This window comes from Mastomys coucha, unplaced genomic scaffold (assembly GCF_008632895.1).
Source record: "Mastomys coucha isolate ucsf_1 unplaced genomic scaffold, UCSF_Mcou_1 pScaffold21, whole genome shotgun sequence".
In the NCBI taxonomy this organism is placed as follows: domain Eukaryota; kingdom Metazoa; phylum Chordata; class Mammalia; order Rodentia; family Muridae; genus Mastomys; species Mastomys coucha.
In genome coordinates, this window is record NW_022196904.1 from 98,258,868 (window position 1) to 98,286,399 (window position 27,532).

A 27,532-nucleotide genomic window follows, 5' to 3' on the forward strand; every position below is an offset into this window, starting at 1 on the left:
TCACAAGGCTGTGATATACTTCATAGAATTGTCACAAAGGACAATTCTCATGGGTCATGTTCAAGGTCATGTCCAGTGAGGAGGGAGAGGTGACCTAATGTCTTAACTACCTCAAATCTCTCTTTCCGCTGGTCATAGGCAGTACATGATTAATGCCTGTGAGATGAAGGAGAGATGAAGATCATAGTGTTGTGAGGTCAAGAAGGGAGTGGTCACTGAGGTAAAACAATATGAACTAACTAATAGCCTCAGAGCTCCCAGGGACTGAAACTCCAACCAAAGAGTACACCTGGTGGGACTCATGGCTCCAGCAGCATGTGTATAGCAAAGGATGGCCAAATCGGTCATCAGTGGGAGGAGAGGACTTTGGCCCTGTGAAGGTTCTATGCCCCAGTGTAGGGGAATGCCAGGGCTAGTAAGCAGGAGGGGGTGGAGTGGTGAGCAGGGGGAGGGGGAAGGGAACAGGGGTTTGCTTTAGTTTTTGTTTATTTTACTTTATTTTTGGAGGGGAACCTGGGAAAGGAGATATTGTAAATAAATAAAGCATCTAATAAAAAAAAGTACCCATTTTTACTTAGAAGGAAAAACAGAACAAAACAAAACCAGAGAATCTGGAGAGGGAAGGGTAAAGCTAGGTCCAGGATCTGTATCTTACCAACTTTATAACCTATGACCAGTCACACATTCTTCTGTGTCTTTTGTCTCATGAATAAAATGAAGCTAGATTTTGTAATTTCAATGCACTCTGAAGATGTTGGGGGGGGGGGGGTCTTAACATTGTGGCCTGGAGTGGAAGTAGTAGAATATTAAGGTAGTTCCTTAAGAGTTCAGGAAGAGTTGGTCAGGATAGTACATGCTTAAAATCTCAGAACATGGGAACATGGGAAGTTAAGACGGGAGGATCAAGAGCTTAAGGCTAGGGAAATCATGAGTGGTACTGGAGTACTAGTTAGTGAAAGCAGGAGTAGTTCTAAATATTTGTCCTTATAACAAAAAATTACAGTCCTCAGCCCTCATCAAAGAACAGGCAACAGGCAGAAAGAAACTGATACAGAAAGCTACAATCAATCAGAATGCCAAGTTGTGAAGTCCAGTCCCACTGGGTAAATCTATAAATCAACCCCTACACCTAAGGCTTAGGGACCCTCGCAGAAGAGGGAAAGACTGACTAAGAGCCAGAGATCAGAGGCTTTATTGTAAAATCGTGTCTCCTAGGGGTATCAGAAGCCACACCCATAGTCTCACCAACGTGACTGCCTAAACCGGAGCTGACCAAGGACAGCCACAGATGTGCTATTACAGCCCACATGTGAAAGTTATAGGCCATCATGCCTGTCAAGCCAATTAGGAGTGTAATTCCAGCAGTTAGGAGGTACAAGCACGCCAACCTTGGCTACAGAGTTAGGACCACGTCTCAAAACAAGCAAATAAAAAATCTTGAGGAAATTGAGTGGCAAAGGCAAACTGCCCAGATTGTAATGGATTAAACACTGAACAAGAAGCTACCAGACAGGGTTTGCCCACTCTGCTTTTTTGGGAGTTTGGCCGAAGAAAGGAAAAGGAACCGATCCTAAGAGAGATGAGAATTAACAGTATTTTGATTAGAATTTTTTTCGTTTTGTTTTTGTTTTTTCGAGACAGGGTTTCTCTGTGTAGCCCTGGGTGTTCTGGAACTCACTAGAGTTCAGGCTGGCCTTGAACTCAGAAATATGCCTGCCTCTGCCTTCCAAGTGCTGGGATTAAAAGCGAGTGCCGCCGGGCAGTGGTGGCACACGCCTTTAATCCCAGCACTTGGGAGGCAGAGGCAGGCGGATTTCTGAGTTCGAGGCCAGCCTGGTCTACAGAGTGAGCTCCAGGACAGCCAGGACTATACAGAGAAACCCTGTCTCGAAAAAACCAAAAAAAAAAAAAAAAAAAAAAAAAAAAGCAAGTGCCATCACTGCCCGGTTTAGAGTATTTTTTAGTTTAACGGATCAAGTCAGAAAAAAAAGAAACGGATTAAGGGCATAGGATCTTGTGCACAACTGGCCCACTTTTGTACTTTTAGTAAACAGGCTAGACGCCAGGAACCCATGGATTTAAAGGGGAAAAACAAAACAAAACAAAACAAAACTGGCCGGTCCTGAACCCTTAGAGAATATGGGCTCAATCGGGAAGAAAAATGTAATAATTAGAAGTTACATTTCAGATTGTGCGATGGTTCAAGTAAACAAGTAACAAACAGGTCCACACAGGAGATGCTTGCACACTGGGCTGGGAACCTCGGGTTCAGGGGACTAAAAGCGTACCAGCCAGACTCTGGAGGACATTCCAACGTGATGTTTATACAAAATAGTTACAAGGTCCCCGAAGCGCAGAAGGCTGTTCAAATTTGACGGGGCATGGAGATAGGACAAGAGCAAAAGAGAACGGCAGCGTCCTCCCTAGGGAGGTCAGAGGCCCCGCGGAAGTTCTGAGCCACCGCCAATGCGGCCGGGAGACAAAAAGCAACACCAACAGAAAAAAAAAAGCACTGTACTCCGGAAATGGCCGGCCAGCAGGGGAACTCGATTGGGAACGAGACACTCAAGCTTCCCGGGGGCGGGTGCCACCGGCTCACCCCGCCCACCCACACGGAGAGGAAGAGGCGGGCGCCGGAAGCCGTGACGCCAGGAGCCTCCTGGCCGGAAATGAAGCACTGGCCCCACCCCCGCGCCTGCTACCTCGCGAGACTTCGCGAGCTCCTCCCTCTTTCCTTTCTGCCACCGCCATGGTAGGTCTTCTTCTCTTGGCCTCCGCACCGTCGCGGCGGCTCGGGGCTCTCCCTCCCGGCCTTTCGGCTGCTTCCTCTGGTTTTAGTGGGTCTCCATGGCTGAGCGTAGCCTGCGGGGCGGGATGGCCCACTTGGGTCTGGGGCGAGGAACCTGGGGCCGCGTGTTCCGACCGGAGTTCGGATCGCTTAGACACGCGGGCCCGGGCTGTAACCTCAACCATGCTGAGTGCTCCAGGAGGCAAGTTGCCGTTTGCAAGCACAGTCTGGGCAGGCAAGCGTTGCCGACCCTTTGTTTAAGTTGGCCTAACCTCTTTGCTATTTCCCCCCCACGCAGCCATCCAGACTGAGGAAGACCCGGAAACTCCGGGGCCACGTGAGCCACGGCCACGGCCGCATCGGTAAGTGTGGGCCTCCTAGGTGTTTGGCCTTTGAGTTTGCAAAGTTGGAAAGTAGACAGCCGTGTGAGTCGAAGAAAGCGTCTTTTGCGGCCTATTTTATGTTGGTAGTGGGGTGAAAGTTAAACCCGTACCGCTGTGATGTGGAATGCCGAAAATGTACCTTTTGTCCCTGAGCCACGATAAGTCACACATAAATAGCGCATTCTAAACTGAGAACGAACACAAGGGCATGTGAGCAGCTAGAAGTCATGTTGCTTTGTGTGCCTGCTGCAGGTAAGCACCGCAAGCACCCAGGAGGCCGCGGGAATGCTGGAGGCATGCATCACCACAGGATCAACTTTGACAAATAGTGAGTGTTTTGGAAGTCGGGGCAGAAGGCGCGCGGGGGGGGGGGGGGGGGGGGGGGGGGGGGGGGGGGGCGTGACTTAGAGCAGCTTCCCTCAGGAAGCCGGCTTCTTTGGTTATAGCTAGCTTTAGGAAGTCAATACTGCACGTGAACTTGAGGGAACCTGTCCGAGGCTAGAGTCACGCTCAGGTATTGCTTGTTGCCTTAGTGTGCTAGAGCCCTCGAAGAATAACTGCTGACCTTATTCACTGGCTGTAGACTTTATGGCACAGTCAGTCACCAGGTTAGTGACATATGACATGTCAGGTTAACCCATTCAGAGTGACCTGTCTTGTACTTCAAAAATTATGTCCGGTTCCTGCTGTCTCAGTGTTTACAATAGTGAACATTTGCACTCACTAGGAGACAGCTACAAAGATAAGCTCTGAAGATGGTTGCCTTCCCTTCCCAGTCATCCAGGTTACTTTGGGAAAGTTGGTATGAGGCATTACCATTTGAAGAGGAACCAGAGCTTTTGCCCAACTGTCAACCTGGATAAATTGTGGACGTTGGTCAGCGAGCAGACACGGGTCAATGCAGCAAAAAACAAGACTGGAGCTGCTCCCATCATTGATGTTGTTCGATCGGTGAGTGAATTGACTTGTCGTTCTATTTTTTTTTTTTTAAGATTTATGTATATGAGTACATTGCTGCCTTCTAAAGACAAACCAGAGAGGTCATATGGTTGTGAGCCACCATGTGGTTGCTGGAAGAGCAGCCAGTGCTCTATATTTGGCCATTACCTATTAAAACTTTAAGTAGAATTGTTGTAGGTAATTGAATTGATAACAGATATTAAATCTTCCTCCCTTTGGTCCCCACTTGTTGAGTAAGAATTCAGTAAACAAATCCAGCAAATACTTGTTTCCAGGTTTGCCTTTTTTTTAAAAAAAAAATAACTAAGTTGAGGTGCATAGTTCCAGAGTGGTCTTAAGGCACAGCCTGGTTTTTGCAGGTTAAAGTGTTCATTATTTAAGGCCCTATATTGTCTTTAAAAGCATGCGTAACCCATGGCCCACCACTGCCCCAAAATAAATGTGCTTAAGTGCAGAGACCCAAACCATAAGGAAGCTTTCCGGAAACCATCATTCCTGGGCTATATATTATCCATATTTAGTGCAGTCTGGAGTGGGGGGGGTGGTATTTGGCCGAGACTAGAGTCACATCCTGACACGGTACTTGTCCTGGTGTGCTAGAGTTCTCGAAGAGAATATGCTGGTCTTGATTCACCGGTAGGGGCCTTCGGTGTCCCTTCTAGTGCCCAGATCAGAAACATGGCCTATCTGGGGCGGCACATGCTGTGCTCCCAGTACTAAGGAGGTGCTGTTGGTGGGTCTCTATGATGTACACTTGAGCTAAAGGCCAGCCTTGATATAGACCATCTGAAAACAGATTGTCAAATGCTACCTGGATCGTGGGGTGTTGAGCATCTGATGTATAGTATGTTGTGAATCTTTTTCTATTCTAGGGCTACTACAAAGTTCTGGGCAAGGGAAAGCTCCCTAAACAACCTGTCATCGTGAAGGCCAAATTCTTCAGCAGAAGAGCTGAAGAGAAGATTAAGGGTGTTGGGGGGGCCTGTGTTCTAGTGGCTTAAAAGCCACACCAGAGGTTAATTAAATGCTAACATTTTCCGCGTGGTCTGAGTAGGTTCTTTGCATCCTTGTCTGCATGTTGGGAGTCTGCCTATCATTCTGGTGTTGGGCCCTGGTAAGTCATTCAGTGTGTGGTAATGAAGCCCAACTTCACACAGTTGTAAATTCCTACATCCCTGTGTGCTTTATGTATGGGTCTTGATGTTCAAGGAATTGATGAATGTCATTACTTTTCAGCCCAAAGAAACCTGGTCTCAAAAAATACTGAGGACCAGAAGTGAGGTGGGCTTTCCTGAAAAGTTTTTAGGAAAACCTTGCCATCCAGATTGCTAACAGTTGTCTGGCTTTGTAAGCTTATTATAATGGACAGGTAGCTCAAGACTGGGCCACTTCATTATTGGACACCTTAGCATGGGAAACTTGGAGGAGGTAATGGGTTCCATCCAGTTTGACTTTCTTGATGTCAGCCAGGTGTTGTTCCTAGGGAGCATGCCTACCTGCAGCAGGACATGACAAATGATTGGAAATACTTTAGAACCGGAGCTGTGGCCTTTCAAGTATTGGAAAGGTGAAGAAACTATACACTTTATACACTTGGAGTAAATAAAACCCAAGATCCTGATTGTCTACATCTTTAAATCTGGAACATGGTTTAAACCAAAGTTAACAAGTTTTTTTTAAAGGAGATTGCATATGTTTAGTACTGAAGCTGCTCTAGTAGACAGGTGCATTATAGTAAGAGGAAATACAAGTTGGGGTAAGGTGTTTTGGAGGATAAAAGACTTCTGGCTCTCCTTAGTACTACAGGTCCAGATGATATGTTATGGGGTGGAGAGATGGATATGCATATGGCAGGACAACTATAGGATCTGTAACATTGTTATCGCTCTTTTTTTAAAGATTTATGTATATGAGTTCACGCTAGCTGTACAGATAGTTGTGAGCCTTCATCTGGTTGTTGGGAATTGACTTTAGGACCTCTGTACACTAGCTGTACAGAGACACCACAAGAGGGCATCATATCTCACTGGGTAGTTGTGAGCCACCATGTAATTGCTGGGATTTGAACTCAAGACCTTCGGAAGAGCAGTTGGTTGGTGCTCTTAACACCTGAGCCATCTCACCAGCCCCACATTATCTCTTAAAGCATATATTTAAACAGTTTTTTGTAACAAAATACTTATACTAAGATATTTCTTGCTCATTTAAAGTTTGAGAATAGACTGAGATCCTTTCAGCCCCCAAGACCTCTAATCATTCGCCTTACTGGATCAAAACTGCGGGAGGGCCAGCTATCCTGAGGGAAACCAGAGGGAATCAGCTACCAGATGGTTTGATAAATCTTTCGCCACCACCTCGGGGCACCTGTAGCTCTGAAGTTATACTCAAGGATGTCTCTGCCTACATGTATGTCAGGAGGCCAGAGGGCACTAGATTCTCTGAATATGCAGTTGGACATGTTCATGGGTGCTGGGAATTGAACCTGAATCCTCTGAACACCAGTGTTCCTGACTTCTCCAATCCCTAAATGCACTATTTTAAAATACATAAGTTTCAAAACCAAGGTTTACACTGCAGTCTTCAGAGTGGGAGTGGGGACAGGCAGAAAGTAAAAGCACCTTTAAGGAAATGGGTGTTTTTTCCTATGGAGTCCACTCTGTCGGGAAGCCCCAGGCTGAAGGCAACCGCACCAAGTCTCAATTACTATGCCCAACTGAATTTTCTGGGTATTCTCTTGGCCTTGTTTGGAAACCCACACTTGTAGCCACCATCCTTTTATTCTTGGCATAAAGCCAACTATGTAGGAGGCTTCCCAGAAGACAAACCCTCCACCTTTGGACAGGTTGGGGCTTGCACAGGCATCAGTAGAAAAGATAGGTAAGGATGGGGAGAAACCCAGGATGGGATTGTCTCCGTTCACATCCTGCCAACTCAAGGTCTGTTCTATGAAGGCCTTGGTAGGAAACCTAAATAAAGCCCTTGTTCTCTTGCATTTTCCTTCCTCTTACCTAGAATATAGTTGAACTTTCTGGGTGCAATTACGGTTCTAGTGGAAGAAACTTCAGCATGACATGGAGGAGTCAATGGCAGTAGAGGGAGTCCATGCCCAATGGTTGTAGTACTTTGGGCTGCAGTCAGTCCACTGATGATCAGGCTACCCAATAGTGTCACCTTTACATCACTGGAAACACCCTAATAAGCAGTGGCTACCAGAGAAGGAAGCTAAATGGGAACTGGCAGGTGTCTTCTACCTTGAGAACTAGAGTTCAGGGATGGCCAGGAACCCAGGTGAAGTTAACCTATTTACCAAGTGCCCAGCCCCTTTGGGATGCTGTTTCATCCAGCTTAGAAAGTGAAAGGAATAAAAGGACCTTCAGCCAGAATGAATGTACAGTTTATTGAGAACATCTGTGGATGGTAGAAAGAGAAATGCCCTGTACCGCATCATGGCCACCACTGACTGACGGGGAGCTCCACTTCCCATGACTACTGACCATGTCAGAGGATGGAAGAACAAGGACCAGGCCCAAGTGCCTGGCTCTACATTTCAAAAAAGGGCAAAGTGGTCCTTGCCTTTGAGAAACAGGCTTGGCAGGTAGGGGAACTACTAAGAAGAAGAAAAAAATAGAAACTCTAGATTTAAAAACAACAACCAAAACCACCAGTCCTCTTATACATAATTAAGACAGCACCTGCTCTCCAGGGCCCAAGACTGGCAGCAGGGCCTCAGGCAGACAGGCCAGAAGTCTTCAGGAAACATCAATGGTTTGGCTGAGACAGTCAGCTGCACATAATTGGCCAGTCACCAGCACCCAGCAAGACTCCATCCATGCTCAGACAAGGCAAGAAAGCACCTGGCCCTTTGGGAATATACAAATATTTACCAGATTCTCTTTGCTTGTTACAAAAACAGGAAAGCTTACAACAGATTATTTACAAACAGTATTCTGGGATATGGTGAAGGCAGAGGTGGACTGGCTTGGAGGTGGGGTCCGTAGAAGCAAAGTAGCCACAGCATCCCACAGGGTCCCAGGCTGGGGCCCTCTCCCTGGGCTCTGCAAAGCACTAGACTCTGCTACTGGAAAAGGCATTTAATTCTTCTTGTGGAGGAACTTCATCTTGTTGCCTGTGGGACAGAGAGGGCAAAGGTGAGGGGATGTTTCATGAACCACTTCCAACACCCACGCTCTCTCTTTCCTCCCTTCTTTTCCTTGCAAACTGATAAGGTAGGGAAAACACAACTTAGGACACTGAGATCAGCCCCTGTGTGACTTTGGGCAACACCCTGCATTTGTGGCTTTTTTCCTTTAGAAAGAACAAAACAAAACAGCTGAGTTCCCTGAAGGACTGGGGTTTTGCAGAACTGGCACTCTGGCATCAAAGACTTCTGTATATTGCAGCCAAGAGCAAAGATGTCTAGCACTCAACTTATGTGAACTTAAGAGATGTACAGCAACAACAGAAAAGACCAAACAACTTATGGTTGAATCTGTGGCTCCCTTTTGTGAATCTTGTGCTAAATGCTCTTAAAGCAGTAGCTGGACATCTCTTCCTCACAGGATTTCCTCTTGCTCTGTCTACAGCCTCTATCATACTTGCTGGCCTAGATTCACAGCATTTTAGGGAACAGCACCCCCCTGGCTAGCTTCATTAGTAACAAGTAAATTACCCAAGCCACGGAGAAACTTGTTCATTCCGCTCTGCTCAGTGTCAGGAAGCTCTTCTAGATACTGCTCCACTCGCTGCTCAAAGAGGCCTGAGAAAAATGGCGACATGAATGTATGATGGACCACACAATGCAGGTGCAAAAGGAAAAGACAGACATCTATCTAGTCTAATTAGAATGACCTAGTTATACTGAGTCTAAAGAAGACCCCCAGCTCCCATCCCAGTTCCTGGGACCTTACCCTTTGCTCGACACTTTCTTAGCTCCCTGTCTTGGATGAAGCCAGCAAACATCTGAGACTCCATAAAAACCTCAAGAAAACGGCGGATGCTTTTGGAGGCCACAGACTTGCGGAAGGCCTCTCGCTGAAAAGCCCTTTCCCCCTTCTCACTGTGTGTCAGGAACAGGGAGTAGTGCCCCACAGTCTCCACAAAGAACCGGATAAACACCTCTGACACAAGTCCATTGAGGGTATTACATTCTAGAAGGGAAAAGAAAAATTAGTGACATTCAGCTCAAGATTCTATAAGGCCATCTCCAATCTCCTACTGCTTTAGTCTCTTCCCAACAAGCTTCTAACCACACATACTGTCCTTGAAACCATCTGTTGTGCTTAAGGGCTATCACCTAGCTATGAGCTCCTCCTGGAGGTCAGAAACTACTCTAACCATAGAAGTTGGCAATAGTTCATAGAAATTGGAGACCACCCAGGCAGTGGTGGCGTACACCTTTAGTCCCAGCACTTGGAAGGCAGAGGCAGATGGATTTCTGAGTTCGAGGCCAGCCTGATCTACAGAGTGAGTTCCAGGACAGCCAGGGCTACACAGAGAAATCCTGTCTCGAAATTGGAGACCAAAGCATCACCTTTTCCACATTCCTCACAAGTGAAGAAGGTCCCTCCATCTCTGGCAGTGGCTTGAAACAAGGCCAAAGAGGGAGGACTGATTCACTTCCTGTTAGCAAGAAGTCTGTAGTGACATGTTTGGGGGCAGAAAGGGCACTAGGCCTAACTAGAGTGACCCCGTTCCTACACCTAAGCTTCATCAGCCAGAAATGGGCCAGTGCACAGTACAGATTTCAAGGTCTGTGAAGTCCAGACTTAGAGCAGAAAGATTCTACCCTTACCATCATCAGAGTCACTGTCAGAGTCCTGGGAGATGAGCTCATTCTTCCTCTCCAGAGCCTGCTCCAGAGCAGCTTGTAACTTTCTAGGTAGCAGTGTGTCCTCATCATCCATCTGCAGAAGGAGAGACAGCAGGGATGATCAGTGATGAACACTGACTGGTGCTAGGCCCGGGTCCAAAGCGCAGAGAGCTTCTAATAGCAGTGAGACTATTATCACCCTTGTATAATGAGCAAGCACAGAAAGGTTTGAAACTTGCCCAAGTTACAGATTAAAGAGCAGCTAAGTCCTGTACATCCAGGAATTCATATGTCATCTCCCTTATCCTCCTTTTACCCAGGTGGGAAGTACAGTGAGCTTGGAGCAGGGAGACTGGCCTAACCTGTACTGAGAATGCTGTTCTCGACTCTATACTCTGGTGCAGTGGCTGTATCCTGGTGCCTTAGACTCGGGAATCCTCAGCTATATCACTGGTTTGTGATAGGTTGTCTGTTCCTAAAGGGGACATGCTAGTCTATGCTCCTTTATAGGAAGTCAAGAAGATTCTATGACTAACAAAGGCTTTTTGTAGACATGACTGTGAACTTTTATATTACAAAGCACATTTCGGTGGTGGTTATAATCCCCAGAATGTATCTCCTCTACAGAGGTGTCATGTGATGAAAGCACTGACTCAGATAAATTTTGAGGTCCATTTTCTGTTTTTAGATTATGCGCTCAAACACATCAAGACCTTGTCTCAAAAGAAAACAAACGAAAACAAAACAAACACAGACATATATCACCCAGACGGAGCCCAAAGGTGAGTATTCAAATTTTCAGGTCTTATTCTTTCACACTGCTACCCAGAAAAGCTGGGTGTGGTGATACACGTCTATAATCCTAACACCCAAGAGAACTATCATAGGTTCCAGGTCAGCCAGAGCTGGATAGGGAGACCCTATATCCAAGAAAAACCAACAACAAAAGCAAACGAGAAAGACAGATCCCACTGAGATTAAGGGTTCTGAAATCAGCTTTCTCTCTGTGAGTTTGAAATTCAAAGCTCAAAAAGCAGGGTGGGTGGTTACTGAGTGTCCGGTCCCTTCCCTGGGGCAGATCCAGCTTCTGTAATATGCTACTCTTACCTGTCGGATGAATCGGTCAGATCCCAGATTCACCATCAGGGCCTGGGAAAGGGTCAGAGCAATGATCAGGGACTGAGTCTCAAAATGCCTTTGATAGGTGTCCAGACCTCCCATGTTCCCAGGGACAGATGGCAGGAAAGAGTCAGCCAGATAGACCTCCCAGGAGAAAGAAGCTGTTTGCAGGTCAGGTTTGAGGTAAGACAATCCCAACAGCCTTTCTCTCTTCCTCCCCCATCCCCCACCTCCTTGCCCTGGTGGCTTACCTCTTCCACTGGCAGCTCCTTCAGTTTGGGAAGGGAGCTGGAGAGCAGGCCAACCAGGAAAGGGGTGGGACAGCAGACAATGTCAATCATGGAGGCTGGGAGGACAGGAATGAATGTGTGCTGCCAGGAGAAGGGGTAGAGCAAGGCCACCACCGCATGAGAGCAGCTGGACAGGGTACTGATGGACAGACAGAGAGACAGGGCACCTGAGCCCAGGGCCAACACCCTCAGGGAAGGATATTAGAAACGACAGGGGCTCAGGATGGATGAGCTACACTTTAGGGACTCTACCAAGAAACAGCCACAAAGTTATGTGCTCAGCACACTTGAATATACAAAGGATTCTGCATGCACATGTGTGTCTGTGTCTCTTTCACACATGTATGCTTGCACACTCACCCCCAGATGAGCTGGGGGTATATTATTAGCTCAGGCTAGGAAGAACTTATCAGTGTTCTGTGGGACACCCAGTTAGTCAAAAGAGGCAGCCAGGACACAACCAGTTTTCCCATCTTCTAGCCCAGTACTGCTCTGCCCTCTGGCTTTCTATTTCTTTCTCCATAACTGGTAACAATGATCTGACTGAAGGGAGAGTGCAGAAATCAGAAGGTATGTGGTGGCCTACACCATTCTCCGGTCTCATTGGGGTCATCCCGTTCTTGTCCTGGGAGGGGGCTCCAGGCCTCCACACCTAGGAATCCATAGTGCTGGCTACCAAAGGGAAATCAGGAGGACAACCACAGTGGGGCCATCCTGAAGTTCACAGGCAAAAGTGAGTCCACACACCCAGCTTGTGCAGAGGCCCGGTGTGAGGAACCAGCAGACAGAGTCACAGTTGGCCTGTCAGGAGAAAAGCCAAAGGACTTCCAAACAACCAAGTGCTGTGACAAGCACTTTAGAAGCAGCCAGCTAGAGCTTTTGCATTAGTGGGCCTCACCCATCACCCAGGAAAACTCTGGGACCCCTGGGCCTATTGGTACATAGCTGTCATACTAGCATTTAGGAGACTGAGATTCATGAGTTCCTGGCCAGCCTGTGCTACAAAGCATAGCAAGTTTGGGATCATTCTTGGTTATGTTATGAAGTCTACCCCATATCCAAAAAGTATCTGGGTTCTCCCTGGGATGCTATAATATGGACTCATATATTTATACCTAATCCCCCAATGGAGAGAAAAATTAAGACCTATCTATTACAAAAAACAATCCCTGCTTATTTTCTCTAAGGCAATGGATAGTCATAGGCAACTCTCAGCTAGGGCCTTGTGTGACTAACTTGTCACCTAATGGGCACCTAAAATACTGCTGTGCCTGGAGACTTAGGTGCCCTGAACCTTGAAAACCATTCTCCTGAGGACAGCAAGAAAAGTAATCTGGGAAATATATGGAGAAGGTCTGCTTCAAACCAAGGGACACACTGATCTCTACAAACTACTAAAAAAAAAGCAGGAGGGATTTATGAAAAACTTAAAAGGGCATGAGCTGTGCTGGAATCACACAGTTCTAGTCCATGTTTCACTGCTACCCATTTCCCCTCCAGGCAGGCAGACTCCCATGAAAAGGACAGCTTTTGCCTAAGGTCCATGACTGGTAACATTTGTATGCCAAGTGGGCCAAGAAACAGGACACTGGGGCATTTTCCTTCTGGAATGTATTTAGAGGCAGCTGCAACCACAGGAGATAATAGCTGTATTTAATAGCTCTACAGGAGCTGGACTTTGGTGTAGGTGGAAGAAGAGGGTCAGCCTGGAGTAGGAGAGGTACAGGTGTGGGTGTCTGTGTGTGACGCCTTCTAGAATAGACAACTCAGGGCCCAGGTACTGTCAGGGGCCACACTCCAATCTGGTTAGGCCTTGCTGGACAGAATACCACTCTGCCATTCATCGATAGTTTAGCTGCCAGACTGGGCCCCTTTACACAGACAGGATAGGCCTTGAAATACCTAGAGCAGTGGTTCTCAACCTTCTTAACACTATGACCCTTTAATACAGTTCCTCATGTTCTGGTGACCTCTAACCATAAAGTTATTTTCATTGCTACTTCACAATTGTAATTTTGCTGTCATGAATCATAATGTAAATATGTGTGTTTTCCTATGGTCTTAGACAACTGCCCTGTGAAAGGGTTGTTTGAATCCCCAAAGGGATTGCGATCCAAGGTTGAGAACGGCTGACCTAGACTGTAGTACCCAGAGCCCACAGCCATGAAAGGAGTGTGAGAGAGGCAGCCTTCATTTCTTAACTCTCACCATCCCTGGAAAAGTGGGCAGCTCAGTGAGAGGTAGTGGCACCCACCTCTAATATCAAACTCAGGAATGGAGCCCAAGGATTGCAAGGTCAAGGCCTGCCTGGGCTGCACAGTGAGATCCTATCTCCAAACAGCAACCACCATTCTAGTTTTTCCTTCTCCTTTCCCTGAGCTGAGCATTGGCCTGGGTTCCTGCCCATTGCCTGAGAGAGCAATTAGGAGAGTTCCTCTTTTCAACTACTTCCTTGTGCATACAGAAGAAAGTACACCAGGGATTTGGTACCCACTAGAGAAGCCAGCAAGAGCTTTTACTGCCCTCCTCTTAGCACCTGACACAAGACACAGTGCAGGATGCAGCTTAATGACTAAGCTTAAGTGACAGCATACATACAATGCTATAAAAACTACTGCTTTGGCTTCTTTGTGGCTTCTTTGATAAGAAGAGTAAATGTCAGGTTATCCCCAGCCTTCCATCCTCTCCCTGCATGCACCCCTGTATGTTCTTAAACAAGACACCCCAGCTGCTGAGAACTCATGTTTCTCTTTCTAGATGTCTCAGGTACCATGGTCATCTCTTTTACTGCTCCCTATGGTCATGAACAGGTCACTACTTCTAAAATTCAAAGTGCCTATCTGTTGCACCAAGTCTTACGGACCCATCCATCTCTTCTTAGCCTCCTCAAACTGTCCCAGCTTTCTAGACCTCCAGTGTCTGAACCTCCTCTCCTCTCTCACTATCTCTCTCTCTCTCTCTCTCTCTCTGTCTCTCTCTTTCCCTCTCTGTCTCTCTCTCTTCCTCTTCCCCCTTATGTCCCCACTCCCTGTTTCTCTCTCTCCCTCTCTCTGTCTCTCTCTCTTCACTCTCTCCCTTCTCTCCTCCTGTCTCTCTCTTTCTCTAGACTGTAACCTCTCTCACATCTCTCAAGGTTCCATCTTGTCCTTCTTCATAGCTCCTTGGAAACTGGGATTATTTCTACCCACCACTTCTCCAAGTTTCCCTCTGCCAACCCCTACAGAATAACTTAGCAGCTCTCACACAACAGCTCCTCCTGGAGTCCATTACCCCTGAAACTCAACATCCAGCACAGGCAGCCTGGCTAGAGTTGCTTGTCACTTGCCGTCTCCATCCAATTGTATACACATGGCCACTGCACAGGAAGTATGCCTCTTCTTCCTCAGGCTAAGTCCTCAACTGGGTTCTCAATCCTACTATCCATCCTCTCTCCACAAGTCTGCTAGCCTTCTTTATATCATCTTTACCTCAACAATGCACATACATAAGTGGGTCTCTAATACCACAACGTGTGGGATTCACCAAGACTTGTAAAAATTTGCTGAATTCATTAAAGGATGTGCCACCCGCTCCCTCCTTCCTTGCCCTCTGGGCCCTACCTGAGCTTATCTGCTACAAAAATGACTCTGCGTTCCAACAGCAATGAGGCAAAGATTCGGATAAGCTGGCGCACACTGAGGCAGGTGAAGAGACACTCAAAGTCCACGTGCTCCAGGCGGGAGTCCATAGGCCGACGCAGCTCTAACACCTGTAGGGAAGTGAAGGCAGGGCAGAAGTAGGCTAGGTGAGAGCCCAGACTGCATATATAGCACCTGCTGGCTGCTTTCCCTTTCAGCCCTCTCCTTCCCAGGCTCTCCAATCCTCTTACGATGCTTGAGACCCAGGCTCCCCTTCCTTCAGATTCTAGCTCTGCTCCCAGTAAGCCTATGGGCAGGAGGCCTAAGCGTGAAGATGGGAAGGCACTAGGGACCAGACATAAACTCTGAGGAAAGCAGAGAAAACTAACTGCTCCCATGGATACGGAGAGCCAGGGAGTCACACAGCCCCATTTGCAAAGAGTTTCCTGCCTTCTTTCCCATCTCCTTCAGCACACTGACCAGACCCATAATCAACCACTGTTCTTTAGGCCATAGGAAGAATGTAGTACTTAGGAGAGCTGACCTCTACCATGCCTGGAGAGACAATGCTGTTGTCCCTGTTGCCATGTCCCCTCCATTTCCTACAAGTTTCCTTCCAATGGCTGTCCTGACATCCTGCCCCTTATCTCTACAACCATAAGCCTTGTGCTAAGGATTAGGAAAGACCTGGCTATTCAAAAAAATCTTGCAAGGACACAGGACTGTCTTTGTGAAGCCAGGACTACCTGTATTCTCTTCTAAGGACTACTCAGGTCTGTGTAACAGTTCCCAAAGCCCCATCCCTGGAGGCATGAAGTGGGGGCCTGCAAATGACCTCCACAGTGACAGGAGAGGAACTGCTATCTCATCATCATCTGGGATATGCAGGCTTGCTGAGAACAGGGGTGAGAAACTCCCCCTCAAGGGGCTTGCCCCAGGAGTCTCAACTGTTCTTGCTTCAGATCTGCTCCAGCCACTTACAGAGCCTCGTTTCTCATCTCTGAGTTGGGTTACTTCCAGTCCCCTAAACACTGCTTGCTTTTGCAAATGAAGGAATTCTTAGCTCAGTATTCACCACCCTAGGCTCTGAAAACCATCGACAGGCATGAAGGGGGCTGCAAGAGCTGTGTGCACTGTCTTTCTTGTCAGGTAGTGAACCCCAGGAAGATGAGCACAGTGGTCTTGATGGGTATAGGCTGAAAGCATGCCATAGCAGTCATGTCAGAACCCTTGTATTCTGCCTAATATTGTCCCCATCCTAAAACAAGACAAAACTCTGTAGCCCTGGCTCCTGAGCCCTGCAAGTAGCCCCAATAAGTTCTACTCTCCAGCTTCCATGGTCTAACCCCCAACCCCATGCTGCCCCTACCTCTAGGGGCTGGAAATCTGACAGCACATACTAGGACAGCCCACGGACAGCAGTAGGAAAGAAGGGCATAGTGAGACCAGCAGAGAGGGCTGGCAGTGCATCTAGGATGAGAAGCTGGCACCTGCCTACCTCTGGGCAGTTTCTGAGAGTATGAGGTATCTTACAGCATGAATGACTTGGATTCCATAAAAAGGAAATGCCTTTAAGGCAAAAACAAGAAGAGTCAGGGGATAGGAAGTACCCATGGTCAGAGAGAAGCAGCCAGGCCTAGGGAATGACCTAGGAAGAGTAGGAACAGAAGAACTCCAGGGCAAGCCCTGTGTTGTCAAGGCAGGGTCAGCTATCCTGCCAACTCATCAAATTCCAAGTCTCTCTTATCCCAGGATATGTAACTCTCAGGAAGATGCCAACAGGCATGTGTCACTGCCTGCATAGCTCTGTGACTCTGAGGTCAGTTCTCCCACTCTGCAGCTGCCGTTTTCATCTTCCCACCTCCTACTCCTTCTTCCTCCTTCTCTACTCTCAGGAAACCAAAGCCATCTCATAAGAATCCAAGTCTACAAACCACCATCTTCCCCTCCTCTCCTAACAGAAGACAGCCTCCATGAAGACCGCTGCCTGCACCTTCTGGTGGCAGCTGGTTGTCCTTCCCTCTTCTGCATTACTAATGTCTTCACCCAAGGCCAATTCCATCAGCTTGCAAACAGCCATCTTCAATAACACCTTCCTATCCCTCTTACCCTGGCCTCCACCATCAGCTCCACATTTACTTTCTTCTTCCATCCACCTCCTTGTTCTCCTCAAAGCCATGCCCCAGAAGAGCTGTCTACATGGCTTGTCTCAGCCCTTTACTTCTCCATTCACCCAGCCACCCCTGGGCTCCATCTCAAGTCTGTTGTTTGTCAATGCGTCTTGCTGCAACTCGGTGGTACCTCACGGGCACATTCCTCCTTATTCCTTAGTGTTCCCTTTCTTTGGCTCCTCAGCCACTTCCTCTCCTTGTTTCCTGTCTTCCAACTTCAGAGTTGCTACCTCTATCACGGGGCCTCTACTTGGGGGCTCCTCAGAACTGGGCTCTCATTTCAGCCCTATCTATACACTGTTACTATTGTCTCCTGATACCTCAAACTTAAATTGTAAGACAGAACTCTCCTTCTTGTCCTTCACAAGCCTCCATATTAAGATGTGGCTCCATTATCCACCCTGTTCCCTCAGACAGAAAGCTGTAGGTTAAACTTAAGAATCACTGTTGTGCTTTCTACTTCCAGGTAAATTCCAAGTGTTACGGCTTGAAACCTGTCTTTCTCTTCATTTTCCCTACCATACTCTAGCCCAGGCTTTTCTCCTGCCTGTGTTATTGCAATTGTATTCCAGCTGCCTCCACGTTTCACTGTTGACTATTCTCTGCACAGCAGTCAGACACACAGAGTGAATTTTAATCCTCTTTTGGATAAACCCCCAAATTCTTAGCATTGTTAAGTGTGTACAGGCACAAACACTGGGCTTGGATCCTTGCCTGCCCACCTACGTCTCCTCACACCCTCTGGGCCTCTGGACCCCGTTTCAAGTGTTTGTACAGCACCTACTTTGCTCTGGTCCTGCCCTGCACCTGCTGTTACATACCCACACTTACGATCATCTTCCTCCAGCTCTATCTCCTGTGCATTGCTGAGGCCGCTGGAAAAATGGCACTTTCTTGGGGAAAGGCCTTCTCTGGCCCCTTAAACTAAAACAGATCCCCTGTTCTACATTCTCATAGGATCCTGTTCTTTCTTTTTACAGACACTTAGGAATTAACTATTTATAAATATAACTAATCAACAGCAGGTCCCCCTCTAGGGAAAAAAAAAGTCCTGGAGGACAGAGCTGTGTGGCTCTTTATCCTCATGACTGCATCCAAGGTTTGATATAATCTCCAGTTGTGAATGCTCCTAATCTATATTAATCCAGAGTACAAGTCAGCTACAGTCCCTAGCAGAAGACAATTGGGCAACACTTGCTCCTGTGTTCACATTTTTGTTCTTACTGACTAGGAGTACAGACACAGTGAGCAAGGAAGAGCTGTGTTCTACGCCTCCCAGAGACCACATCGGGCTGGCCAGGCTCTTCTCTAGACCCAGCCCAAGGCCAGAGATGAAAGCTGCAGCAATTCCCTACCTCATTGCCAGCACCTGGCAGGAATGTCTTCACTTTGATGGTTTTCCCCGGGGCTGGAAAGGGTGATTCCATGAGACTTCTCATAAAGGGGTAGACCAGTGCAGCTGAGATCCCACGCCGGCGCTCCACCTCATCTAGGACCTGTGCCCACCACCAGCAGCCCAAAGAGAAAGAGTGTCGGGAGCTGCCTTCTCCACCTCTTTGACAGAGAAGAGGGCAACCTGGCCTCTGACCAAGCGGGACCAGAATCCTGGAGACAGAAAAGCTGCCAGGATCTTTGTGCCCTTCCTGTTTGTTTTGGCCCTCAGTGACCATTCAGTTCCCTTGCTGGCCTGCTGGAGTCCCCAAGAAGGAACAGGGGCAAAAGAAATAGCACCATGAAAGAGCTTCCTGGGTACTCCTGGTTTCTACAAGGATTCCAGCTCTGTCCATGGACCAGGCTGGGCTTCTACAGAGCAGTCAGTGTCAACCCAGGAGTTGGGGAAATGCCAGCCAGCTAGGCAGTAAGCCAGGCTTGGGAATACAGAATTCTGAGAGCCCACCTGTACTTGCTCTGTATGTCGTTTCTCTCACACAGGAGTTTTTCTCATCTAGGCTATCTGCAGATACTCCTATGAGAGCTGTCACTGGGATGGGGAGAAAGTTGGCATCTCTTACCTTGGAAAACAAGCCGAAGCAGCCTAGGCGGCTGATGACACAGTATACCTCTGGCAACCGAGGCCCTTTCCCACTTGGCTGGAGAGGAGGAGAGAGGGAGAGACAAAGAATGTGTGAATACCACATCTGTCTCATTTTTCTTGGACCTGATCATTAAGTATAGTCTTTCTATTAAGGATGACTCCAAACATCTAAACCCATCCAGATTCCCAAAGAAAGGCCACCATTCCCAGAGGGCAAACTCAAATCTCCTGCCAAGCTCCAGATAGGCTCTATCCTTTATACCAGGGAAACATAGACAGTGGCAGGCAGAGGACACAGCAGCATGGCAGAGGTTACAGGGTGATTTGTGAATTTACATCCCTAAGGATGCTACCAAAAAGGATGTGATGTCAAAAGGACTTGTGACTTTTTTAATTTAATCTTTTTTGATTAATTCATTTTATTTTACGTATAAGTGTTTTGCTGCATGTTTGTATGTGTAAAACCAGTATGCCTTGTGCCCATGAAGCCAAAGGAGGGCACTGGATCCCCTGGAACTGGGGTTTCAGACAATTGTGAACCACCATGTAGGTGCTGAAAATCAAACCAGAGTCCTCTGCAAGAGCAACAAGAGCTCTTAACCACTGAGCCATCTCTCCAGCCCCTAAGAAGGGACTGTGGACACTCTTAGGAGCAGGACATGTGGCCTTATCTCCTCTCTCCCTATCATCATCAAGGAAACTGCAAAATACCTCTTTTCTCCCCTTGATCCAAGCCCAAGGAAAGCAAAAGCAAAACAAGAGAAGGGAATAACTTTTTATGCAATGTTTCCTAAAACAGAGTCCTAGCCTTGGTTCTATATACAAAAAGAATATGAGAGTGGCATTATCACCCAGTTTTATAGAGAAGACAGCTGAGTTCATGAAGATTAAGCCATTCCCTAAGCTTGCATAAGTAGAAGGCTGTAGCCAGGAGTCTGTGCAGCCTTTCATCTTGCTGTCTTACCTCCAAAGCATGCTGTTTTCTGATAGGAAGGAGGGAAAGGAACACAGAAACACAGGGTAGAGGTATGCTATGAAGTGAAAGAGAACAAAAAAGGAAAAGGGTTTAAGAGGTGCGTAGCTGAAGAAAGAGACACATACTGCGAGCACCCCCGGGTGGAACCCTGTTAGACTAGAGTGAGTTCGTTCTCCAGCAAGGAGCTGGCAGGGCCCCATGGCTGCCTCTGAGTTCAGAGGCCTGGAGTGCCTGGCAAGGCCTAGTGGGGAGGGAGCAAAACAGCAGGTGCTGGCCCCTCATGCAGGCAGCTAAGCAAATACAGATGGGGCTATTTCAGTCTCCAAACCTGCTGGCCACAGTCACAGATCTAAAGAGAAGGCAGAATCTGTTTTGTCCATATTAGGCTTGAAACTTACTCCTCTCTCTTTCCCTCCCCCACTCCCCACCTCCCCTAAAGCCCCAAGTGATTAAATCAAGTATGTGGGATTTGGGTTAGAATCATTGTGTCCAATCTGAAGGAATGCCGAGCCAGTGCCAGCCCCCTTGGCAGGGACCCAGCCCAGGCCCTCTCTGAGTGCGCCAGGACAAACATGCTCTTCCCTAGGGGCAGCAGGCCCACTGCAAAAGAGCACAGTTCTGCTCCATCCATGTGCTGTCAAAGGCCTTTAAAGTGTTCTCCCTATGCCCCAGGGATCCAGGAACATGCTGGTCTCTGCCTGGCTCCCAGCCTGGCATCTGGACCCTTCCCTCGTCCCTCAGCACACTAGGCATTCAGTATCTAAATATCGTTTTCTCCCTAGACCATCCTCTGGGGGTTGAGGGTAGGGATCCAAGAATGCCAGACTGGTGATAAAGGATTTGGAAGTCAGTTCTGGCTCGCACCTCACTGCTGTGTGACCTTGGGCCAGTCATTCCATCTTGGAGTTTTAATTTCTTAATCTACAGGTCAGAGATAGTAATACTCCACAGGCTATCATAAAGATTTCAAAAGAAGAGACACAAATCCAGTGAAGCATCTCTCCTGGAACATAACAAATCCTAAGGAAAATTTTACTTCAATAGCCCTTCCATTCAATACTAAAAGTTGGCCTCCTACACTAGACTAGCTACTGTACACTGAGGGTAGGATACATGCCGCATTTTTGTGTATATACTTTTAGTATATGGCCTGACCTACAATAGGTATACAATGAATGCTTGTGGATGGACGGTTGGATGGATGCCCCAAAACCCTTCTTTTAGGACTCTTCCTATACAAGACTCCTGTCCAGGATCTCCTTTATCTAACTCTAGACTGGTAGCTGACACAACCCTCTCCTACTAATGCCTGGAAACCAAAGAACATTGTCAACAACCCAATGACTGACCTTTGAGGAGAATAAAAGGGAAGAACAGGCCCTGGGTTCTGTTCTCCCTCTAGTGCTTTGTAGATCTGCAGCAACCTCCTTCCCAGGAATGATAGAAACAGAGATTGCTCTTTGTGGAAGAAAAAAGTTTCTATTTTCAAAAGTCTATATCTTTCCACTGAGTTAAAATATTTCTCCAAGAACCCCAGAGGAGGTGTGCCTCTCAGTCCATGCAATCAGACTGCAGCCCTACCAGACCATGGGTAGACTTCCTCCCAACATCAGGTTGGCCAGGTATGGAGTGCATACGGTTGTGCCCTACTTACTTGAATAAACAAATATAAACTGTGGGGTGACATGATCATAACTGGAGGTCAGCAATCTAAGATGGCAATCCAAGGGAAAAAAATACAAAGAAAAGTCAAGAAAGCTAAAATGATTTAACAACCAAGCAAGGTGGTCTGTCCCTTCTATCATTGCACATAATCTTAGATCCCAGGGTCTGATCAGATAGGCTACTCTGAACCCTGCTATTCCAGGAGTCCCTCAATTGTACAAATACATGTACTAGGGACAGGTCCAGCAGATCACAGGCTTTCACATAGGCCAGTGCTGCAGAAGGATACAGAGAGATATACAAATGTCCTGGCCCTCCCCTACCGACCGAGAATAGTCTTACTTACCAGTAAGCGCCTACAATAGCCAAAGCGCCTGCTACCATCTTCCCCAGTCAGCATGAAAGAAAAGGTTTCACTGAAACATGAAAGAGGGAGAGGTCTGCCATCAAAGAAGTTATGAAGACTCAGGACATGGCTCTTAAAATAGGGACTGCCACCTCAGGTTACTTTAAGAAAGTAGGGTGAAGGCTGGAGAGATGGCTCAGCAGTTAAGAGCACTGACTACTCTTCCAGAGGTCCTGAGTTCAATTCCCAGCAACCACATGGTGGCTCACAACCATCTGTAATGGGGATCCAATGCCCTCTTCTGGTGTGTCTGAAGACAGTGACGATGCGCTCACATAAATAAATAAATAAATAAATAAATAAATCTTAGAACAACACAACAACAACAAAAACCAATAAAATGACTTAACTTAAAAAAAAGTAGGGTTAAAAAAATAAAAGAAAAAAAAAGGAAAGAAATTAGGCTTGCCCCACTCAGTTGTACACTACTAAAGGGAGGATGAGTCTACACCCTCTTCCCTCCTATAGCTAGACCAAGTCAGGTCTCACCTGCTGTATTCTGACACAGGGAGCCAGTCCTTGGCATCTGGAAAGCAAAACTGGGGGATAGCTTTGAGCCTTTCTTCTGCCTCCCGCATCTGCTTGGTGGGTCGGTCCAGCTGCCAGGAAGAGGAATATGAGGAGAGGTAACTGAGAGATGACAAGTACCCTGGGGGTAGGAGGGGAAGAGGGGCTGCAAGGCATCTCCTCCTGTGTGCTGGGACTGTGGATGCAAACAAAGGGACAAGATCTACCCCTTACTCTGCATTCTGGTCAGGCAGATGAAGTCAAGAGAAAGGGAAGTGTGCAAGTGGGAAGCTGCACCAGGTTTCTGAGGAGACCTCAGAGAGGGCTCACTTCTGCTGCTCAAAAGGTGTGCAGGAGCCAGCAGCCAGGAAAACAGCAGGAGAAAGAACAATACAGACAGGCAAGAGCAGAGCTATCTGTGGCTTACAAAGAAGCCAGACTGGCTGCTGAGCAGAGGAGCGCTAAGACACAAGGTTGTGGGCAGGGATTGCTAGTGAGTAGGGGGATTTCTTTAGATGAGAAGATGTTTTAAAATGAAGTGTAGTGGTGACTGTGCCACTCTGAAAATACACTGAAGGCCACTGAGTTGTAAACCTGAGTGGGTGAATTATCTACTAATAAAGTGGCAGAGAGCACATGACCTAGGGAGTGGCGGAGGCACATCTGGTGATGGCACACTCACCTTGGGAAACTGGTAGGAGACTTCAGGGAGGTAGGTGTTCCGAGACGGCTTCTTCTTGAGGGACACAACCACAAAGTACTCAAAGAGCTCCCGCTCCTGCCACTCAAGCAGCTCCAGCTCCAGCGTCCGATAGCTGGGGGCTCGCTTCAGCATCGACTGGATGTGGACCAAGCGCTGGGTGTGGGCTGGGGGTGGGTCTCACATTAGGAGACAACCAGATTGGCCACTCAAAGACCTCCCATCAGTCCCATCCACCTGACTCAGTTCCCCCTCTGAATAACTTCTATGTACATAAGTCCTATCTGACTTTTCAGTCTCCTCTCTAGACACAGGTGGCCTTAAGGGTGCCAGAGAACAGGACGGACAGTTAACAGCTTCAGATTTGGCACTGGGAGGCCAACTTTTGAACTTAACACTAAAGGGCTGAGCTCAAAGAAGGAATTTCTCTATAGCCTCCTGCTCTGGTGGTCTGCTAGCTGGCCTTCCTGTTGACATTTTCCCATACCCCAGGGCCAGTCTGGGACCCTGGGTCCATGCATGTAGAAGAGCAAGCTGATTCCCTGGGGAAGAGGAGGGGTGTCACCTTACCTTTGAACCTGTCATCAGAGTCACTCTCACTTTCACTGTTCTCATCTGGAAAAGTAACAACAGGCAAATACACTGGCCTACAGCAAATATTTTTGGAGTCTACTTCCCAAATTGTAAAAAAAAAGTTTCTTTAAAGGCAGCTTGTAGGAGTTGATTCTCTCCTTCTAACACATAGGTTTTGTGGCTCAAACTTAGGTGGCCGGCCTTGTCAGCAAGTGCATTTACCTGCTAAGATATCTTGCTGACCTGTGAGCCTCCCAACTTTACTAATGAGGAATAGACCTAAACCTAGTCTGGGCTACTCTGGGCCAATGATAAGGCATCGGAGGGCAGGAGGCAAATGGCTCAGGACCAGGATAACTCAGAGATCAGGCCTCCAGTGCTAACCTACATGCAAACACCTACTGGGTGGGTGGAGCTGAGGGCCTAAGTTGAAGGCTGAGCCAGCAGAGAGGCCTAGATGCCTGGAATACAAAGGACCTGCCTCAGATAGTCCAAGATTTAAAATGGAAAATAGACCACAGTGCTCAGTAAGTTTGGCCTTTCCTTTTGCCCAAAGCAGATTCCCACGTGTCCTAACTCCGGGCTTCATAGTCCAAAGTCTTAAGGAAACCATCCCAGAGCTAATTTTCTCTCAGGCCCTCCCACTTATGTGGCCATTTTGTAGAAGGGTGCTACCCTCTTACAAAGCAGAAGGATCCCATTTACTATCTCAGGTGAGATAAACTGAAGTCAACCCACATCTCTCCCCATTCCTGATATTCATGGATCTGCCAAGGTAACCCAGCTTAGACATCAACACCTACCTCTCAATGATGCTGTCTCAAGGCTGGACATAGACAGCTTTTTCAACCTCTTCTTTCCTCTCTTGGCATTATAGATAGAGTTAATTGTTTGGACAAGCTGTTTAAAAAAAAAAAAAAAGCAGAGAAGGTGAGGTAATTCTATCACTAGCTGCCCCTATTTCCATGAAGATAAATTATGAGCCCATTCTTTCCCTTATAGGTGTGCAAGAGCTTTGTGCACTGGTCCGGCAGGGTCCAGCACTGGTCTTCCTATTAAAATGACCACAGTGGGGGCTTACCAACCATCCTTGGTAGCTCTCTATCTACCCTGTGCCCCAGGAGTAGGTTCCTGCCCCAAGACAAGGACACTAATCTTAGCTCCCCAAAGGAAGGAACTGTGATCAAACTAGACAGGATGGAGCTCCTGGGTCCCAAGAGTCATCAAACCAACTGAGACAAAGAGCTTCTCAGATATAAAAACAGGAACAAGGATTCTAGCCTTTCCTCTCTGGGCCATAACCTGGGGCCTGACAGGAAGAAGCTAAATTCTCAATATACCCAAGCATTGTTTTCAAGCTAAAAATACCATTTAGCTAAATCCTGCAGCTCTGGGCTGAGGACTGGGCACATGGACACACGTGCAAATCATTGCTGAAAGCTCTCTGATTTTGAGACACAGGAGGAGCTAGTCTGAATCTTTAGGTCCCTGAAAGGCCAAAGATGCTTCTGTGCACAAGAACCCAAATTCATCTGTCACACTGGGTAACAGAGTCTCAGCTCAGCTAGTCTTTTCCCTCCCTCTAACATCTCAGGACTGGGGAGCGGTTAGTGCAATCTGATTGATAAAGGGACCAGAAGGAAAGGAGGTCTTCAATCTATTCAAGAGGAACTAAAAAGGCAGCCCAGATTAGAGGGGGAGGAGGGAAGGAAGGCCAGAGCATAGCTGTTTCCCTACCCACCCATCAGCCTAGCGCCCTGGCCTCAATGCGGGAAGGATACCTTGGGAATGCGACGGGACCTGCGGCTGGACAGCAGTTCACTTGTGGTGCTGAGGCTGTCCTCATTGAGGCTGGAGGGTGAAGATGGCAGGCTCAGCTGAGCCAGCAGCATCATGTCATCATGGCTATGCCTCTTGGGTAATCGTGGCAAACGATGGCTCTTCCTTTCTGACCAGTTCCCACTGCGCAGGGACTGGCTGCTGGGTTTCAGGGACAACTGGCACGGGGGACAGGACATGAGAGAGGGGGCTTACCACAAGGGTTTTATCATCATCTTTCTGCTGGTATCTGTGGATAGAACTAAAAGGCTGGCATCCTCAGCTCTCACCAGTTCCCTGTTAGAAATTCAATATACTGGAGTTTCCTCTTTAAAGACCTTAGCTGTTCACCGGCCAGGTAAACGCTAGATTAAATACTTGCTTCCTCAAAGAAAGTTTTACTACTTCTGCCAGAAAAGAATAAAGAAAAAGATCCTCTATTAAGCGGAAAGAGGAGACAAAGCAGGAATTTCCAGGCACTGTCTGATCTTTGACAGAGGATTAGTGACTGTGGATGAGGGAACCAGTCTTTCTACCTCCTCAGTTCTGAAGCCTTTTGTGGAGGAGACCATGGCCTACCTGCTAACCTGCTCTGTTATGTGAGCCTGATAGCCTGACCATGCTTATTTCCTCCAGAGAACAGGGGTCTTGGGCTATGACCACTAAAGTTGAGTATGGCAGTCTTCACATTCAACTGGCTCCCTCTCACCATACCATTCTGGGCTGCCTCGTTCTCTGACCCTGTATCTTCAATTAACAGCTGATGTTCTTCAGTACAGAACACCTAATTGGCTAATTGATAGTGGAACTGCTGGAAAAGCAGGCATCTCCTGAGAGCCCTAAGTTTTGTCTCAATCTGCCTCTCTCAATTTTCAGCAAATCCTTTTCTTTCCACTGCCAATATCTTTTCCAAGCTAATCAGTCTAGCAATACAAATCCAATAGAAGCCCATTTGAAAAGAGTACATCAGAAGGATAAAGCATTATCAAAACTACCACATTGATTTCAAAGCCAGAAAAAAATTATGTATTTTCTGTCCAACATTATAAACTATCCAGGTCCTTGCATTTGTGCAGTTAAAGAGTTACATGGGGCGGTCAGAGACAGCTTCCTTCCTCACTCTCTTGGTTTTCCTTCATCCTAGGACTCTGGACAAGACCAGAATGAGCTTGTCTAAAGTTTCTATGGGTCTTTCAACTTTCTCCTCTCTCCTTTCCTTCACTGCATTCCTCAAACACTTCTTAATTGTTCTTTTAAAAAAAAGTTATTTATTTTATGTGCATGAGTGTTTTGCCTGCATGTACATATATACACCACATGTGTGTCTGCTATCTGTGGAGGTCAGAAGATGGCATCAAATTCTCCCAAACTGGAGTTACAGACGGTTGTGAACTGCCATGTGGGTGTTGAGAACCAAATGAGAACTGAAAGAACAGTAAGTACTCTTAACTGCTTCCAGCCCATTTTTATCTTGTTTTGAGAGAGTGTGTGTGGGTGAGGGTGTGTGTATGTGTGTGGGTATTGGTATGGGGGTGTGTGGGTGTGGGGGGGTATGGGAGTGTAGGTATGGTGTATGTATGTATGTGTGTGTGTGGGGGGGTGTTTGAATGTGGTTATACAGACACAGAAAGAGTGTGTGTATGTGTGGGGGTGTGTGTGGGGGTATGGGGTGTGTGGGTGTGGGTGTGTGTGGGTGTGTGGGGGTGTGTATAAGT

At 47.3% G+C, this 27,532-nt stretch overlaps 2 protein-coding genes and 2 non-coding genes across 10 annotated transcripts in view; 3 read left to right on the forward strand and 1 right to left on the reverse strand.

The window, feature by feature from the left end:
- Window positions 1-2,670: 2,670 nt before the first annotated feature.
- On the forward strand, window positions 2,671-5,174 carry Rpl27a (ribosomal protein L27a). Its single transcript, XM_031387812.1, has 5 exons — window positions 2,671-2,752; window positions 3,087-3,150; window positions 3,424-3,499; window positions 3,948-4,122; window positions 5,004-5,174. Exons 1-5 carry the CDS (start codon window positions 2,750-2,752, stop codon window positions 5,130-5,132), a joined length of 447 nt encoding a protein of 148 aa, XP_031243672.1. The 5' UTR covers window positions 2,671-2,749; the 3' UTR covers window positions 5,133-5,174.
- On the forward strand, window positions 3,663-3,792 carry LOC116104314. The gene has a single exon (XR_004123822.1). It is a non-coding gene; the product is annotated as a small nucleolar RNA SNORA3/SNORA45 family (small nucleolar RNA).
- Window positions 4,683-4,813, forward strand: LOC116104313. Its single transcript, XR_004123821.1, has one exon. It is a non-coding gene; the product is annotated as a small nucleolar RNA SNORA3/SNORA45 family (small nucleolar RNA).
- A 2,334-nt stretch (window positions 5,175-7,508) lies between the features above and the next one.
- Window positions 7,509-27,532, reverse strand: part of Dennd2b (DENN domain containing 2B) — a 190,282-nt gene continuing 170,258 nt past the window's right edge. For all 7 annotated transcript variants that reach the window (XM_031387813.1, XM_031387814.1, XM_031387816.1 and 4 more), the window contains 15 exons: window positions 25,781-25,996; window positions 24,803-24,899; window positions 23,997-24,041; window positions 23,409-23,593; window positions 22,709-22,818; window positions 22,160-22,229; window positions 19,150-19,227; window positions 18,493-18,633; window positions 14,949-15,097; window positions 11,311-11,488; window positions 11,048-11,089; window positions 9,923-10,034; window positions 9,039-9,278; window positions 8,801-8,887; window positions 7,509-8,257 (listed from right to left, as the gene is read on the reverse strand). In XM_031387813.1, coding sequence (XP_031243673.1) covers window positions 8,223-8,257; window positions 8,801-8,887; window positions 9,039-9,278; window positions 9,923-10,034; window positions 11,048-11,089; window positions 11,311-11,488; window positions 14,949-15,097; window positions 18,493-18,633; window positions 19,150-19,227; window positions 22,160-22,229; window positions 22,709-22,818; window positions 23,409-23,593; window positions 23,997-24,041; window positions 24,803-24,899; window positions 25,781-25,996 — 1,785 coding nt within the window. In that variant the 3' untranslated portion in view covers window positions 7,509-8,222. The remainder of the gene's footprint in view (window positions 8,258-8,800; window positions 8,888-9,038; window positions 9,279-9,922; window positions 10,035-11,047; window positions 11,090-11,310; window positions 11,489-14,948; window positions 15,098-18,492; window positions 18,634-19,149; window positions 19,228-22,159; window positions 22,230-22,708; window positions 22,819-23,408; window positions 23,594-23,996; window positions 24,042-24,802; window positions 24,900-25,780; window positions 25,997-27,532) is intronic.

Bases quoted from the DNA above. Each gene is read 5' to 3' on its own strand.
- Rpl27a (XM_031387812.1), top strand. The intron at 3,151-3,423 runs GTAAGTGTGGGC...TGCCTGCTGCAG, and splicing joins CCACGGCCACGGCCGCATCG to GTAAGCACCGCAAGCACCCA. The intron at 4,123-5,003 runs GTGAGTGAATTG...TTTCTATTCTAG, and splicing joins TCATTGATGTTGTTCGATCG to GGCTACTACAAAGTTCTGGG.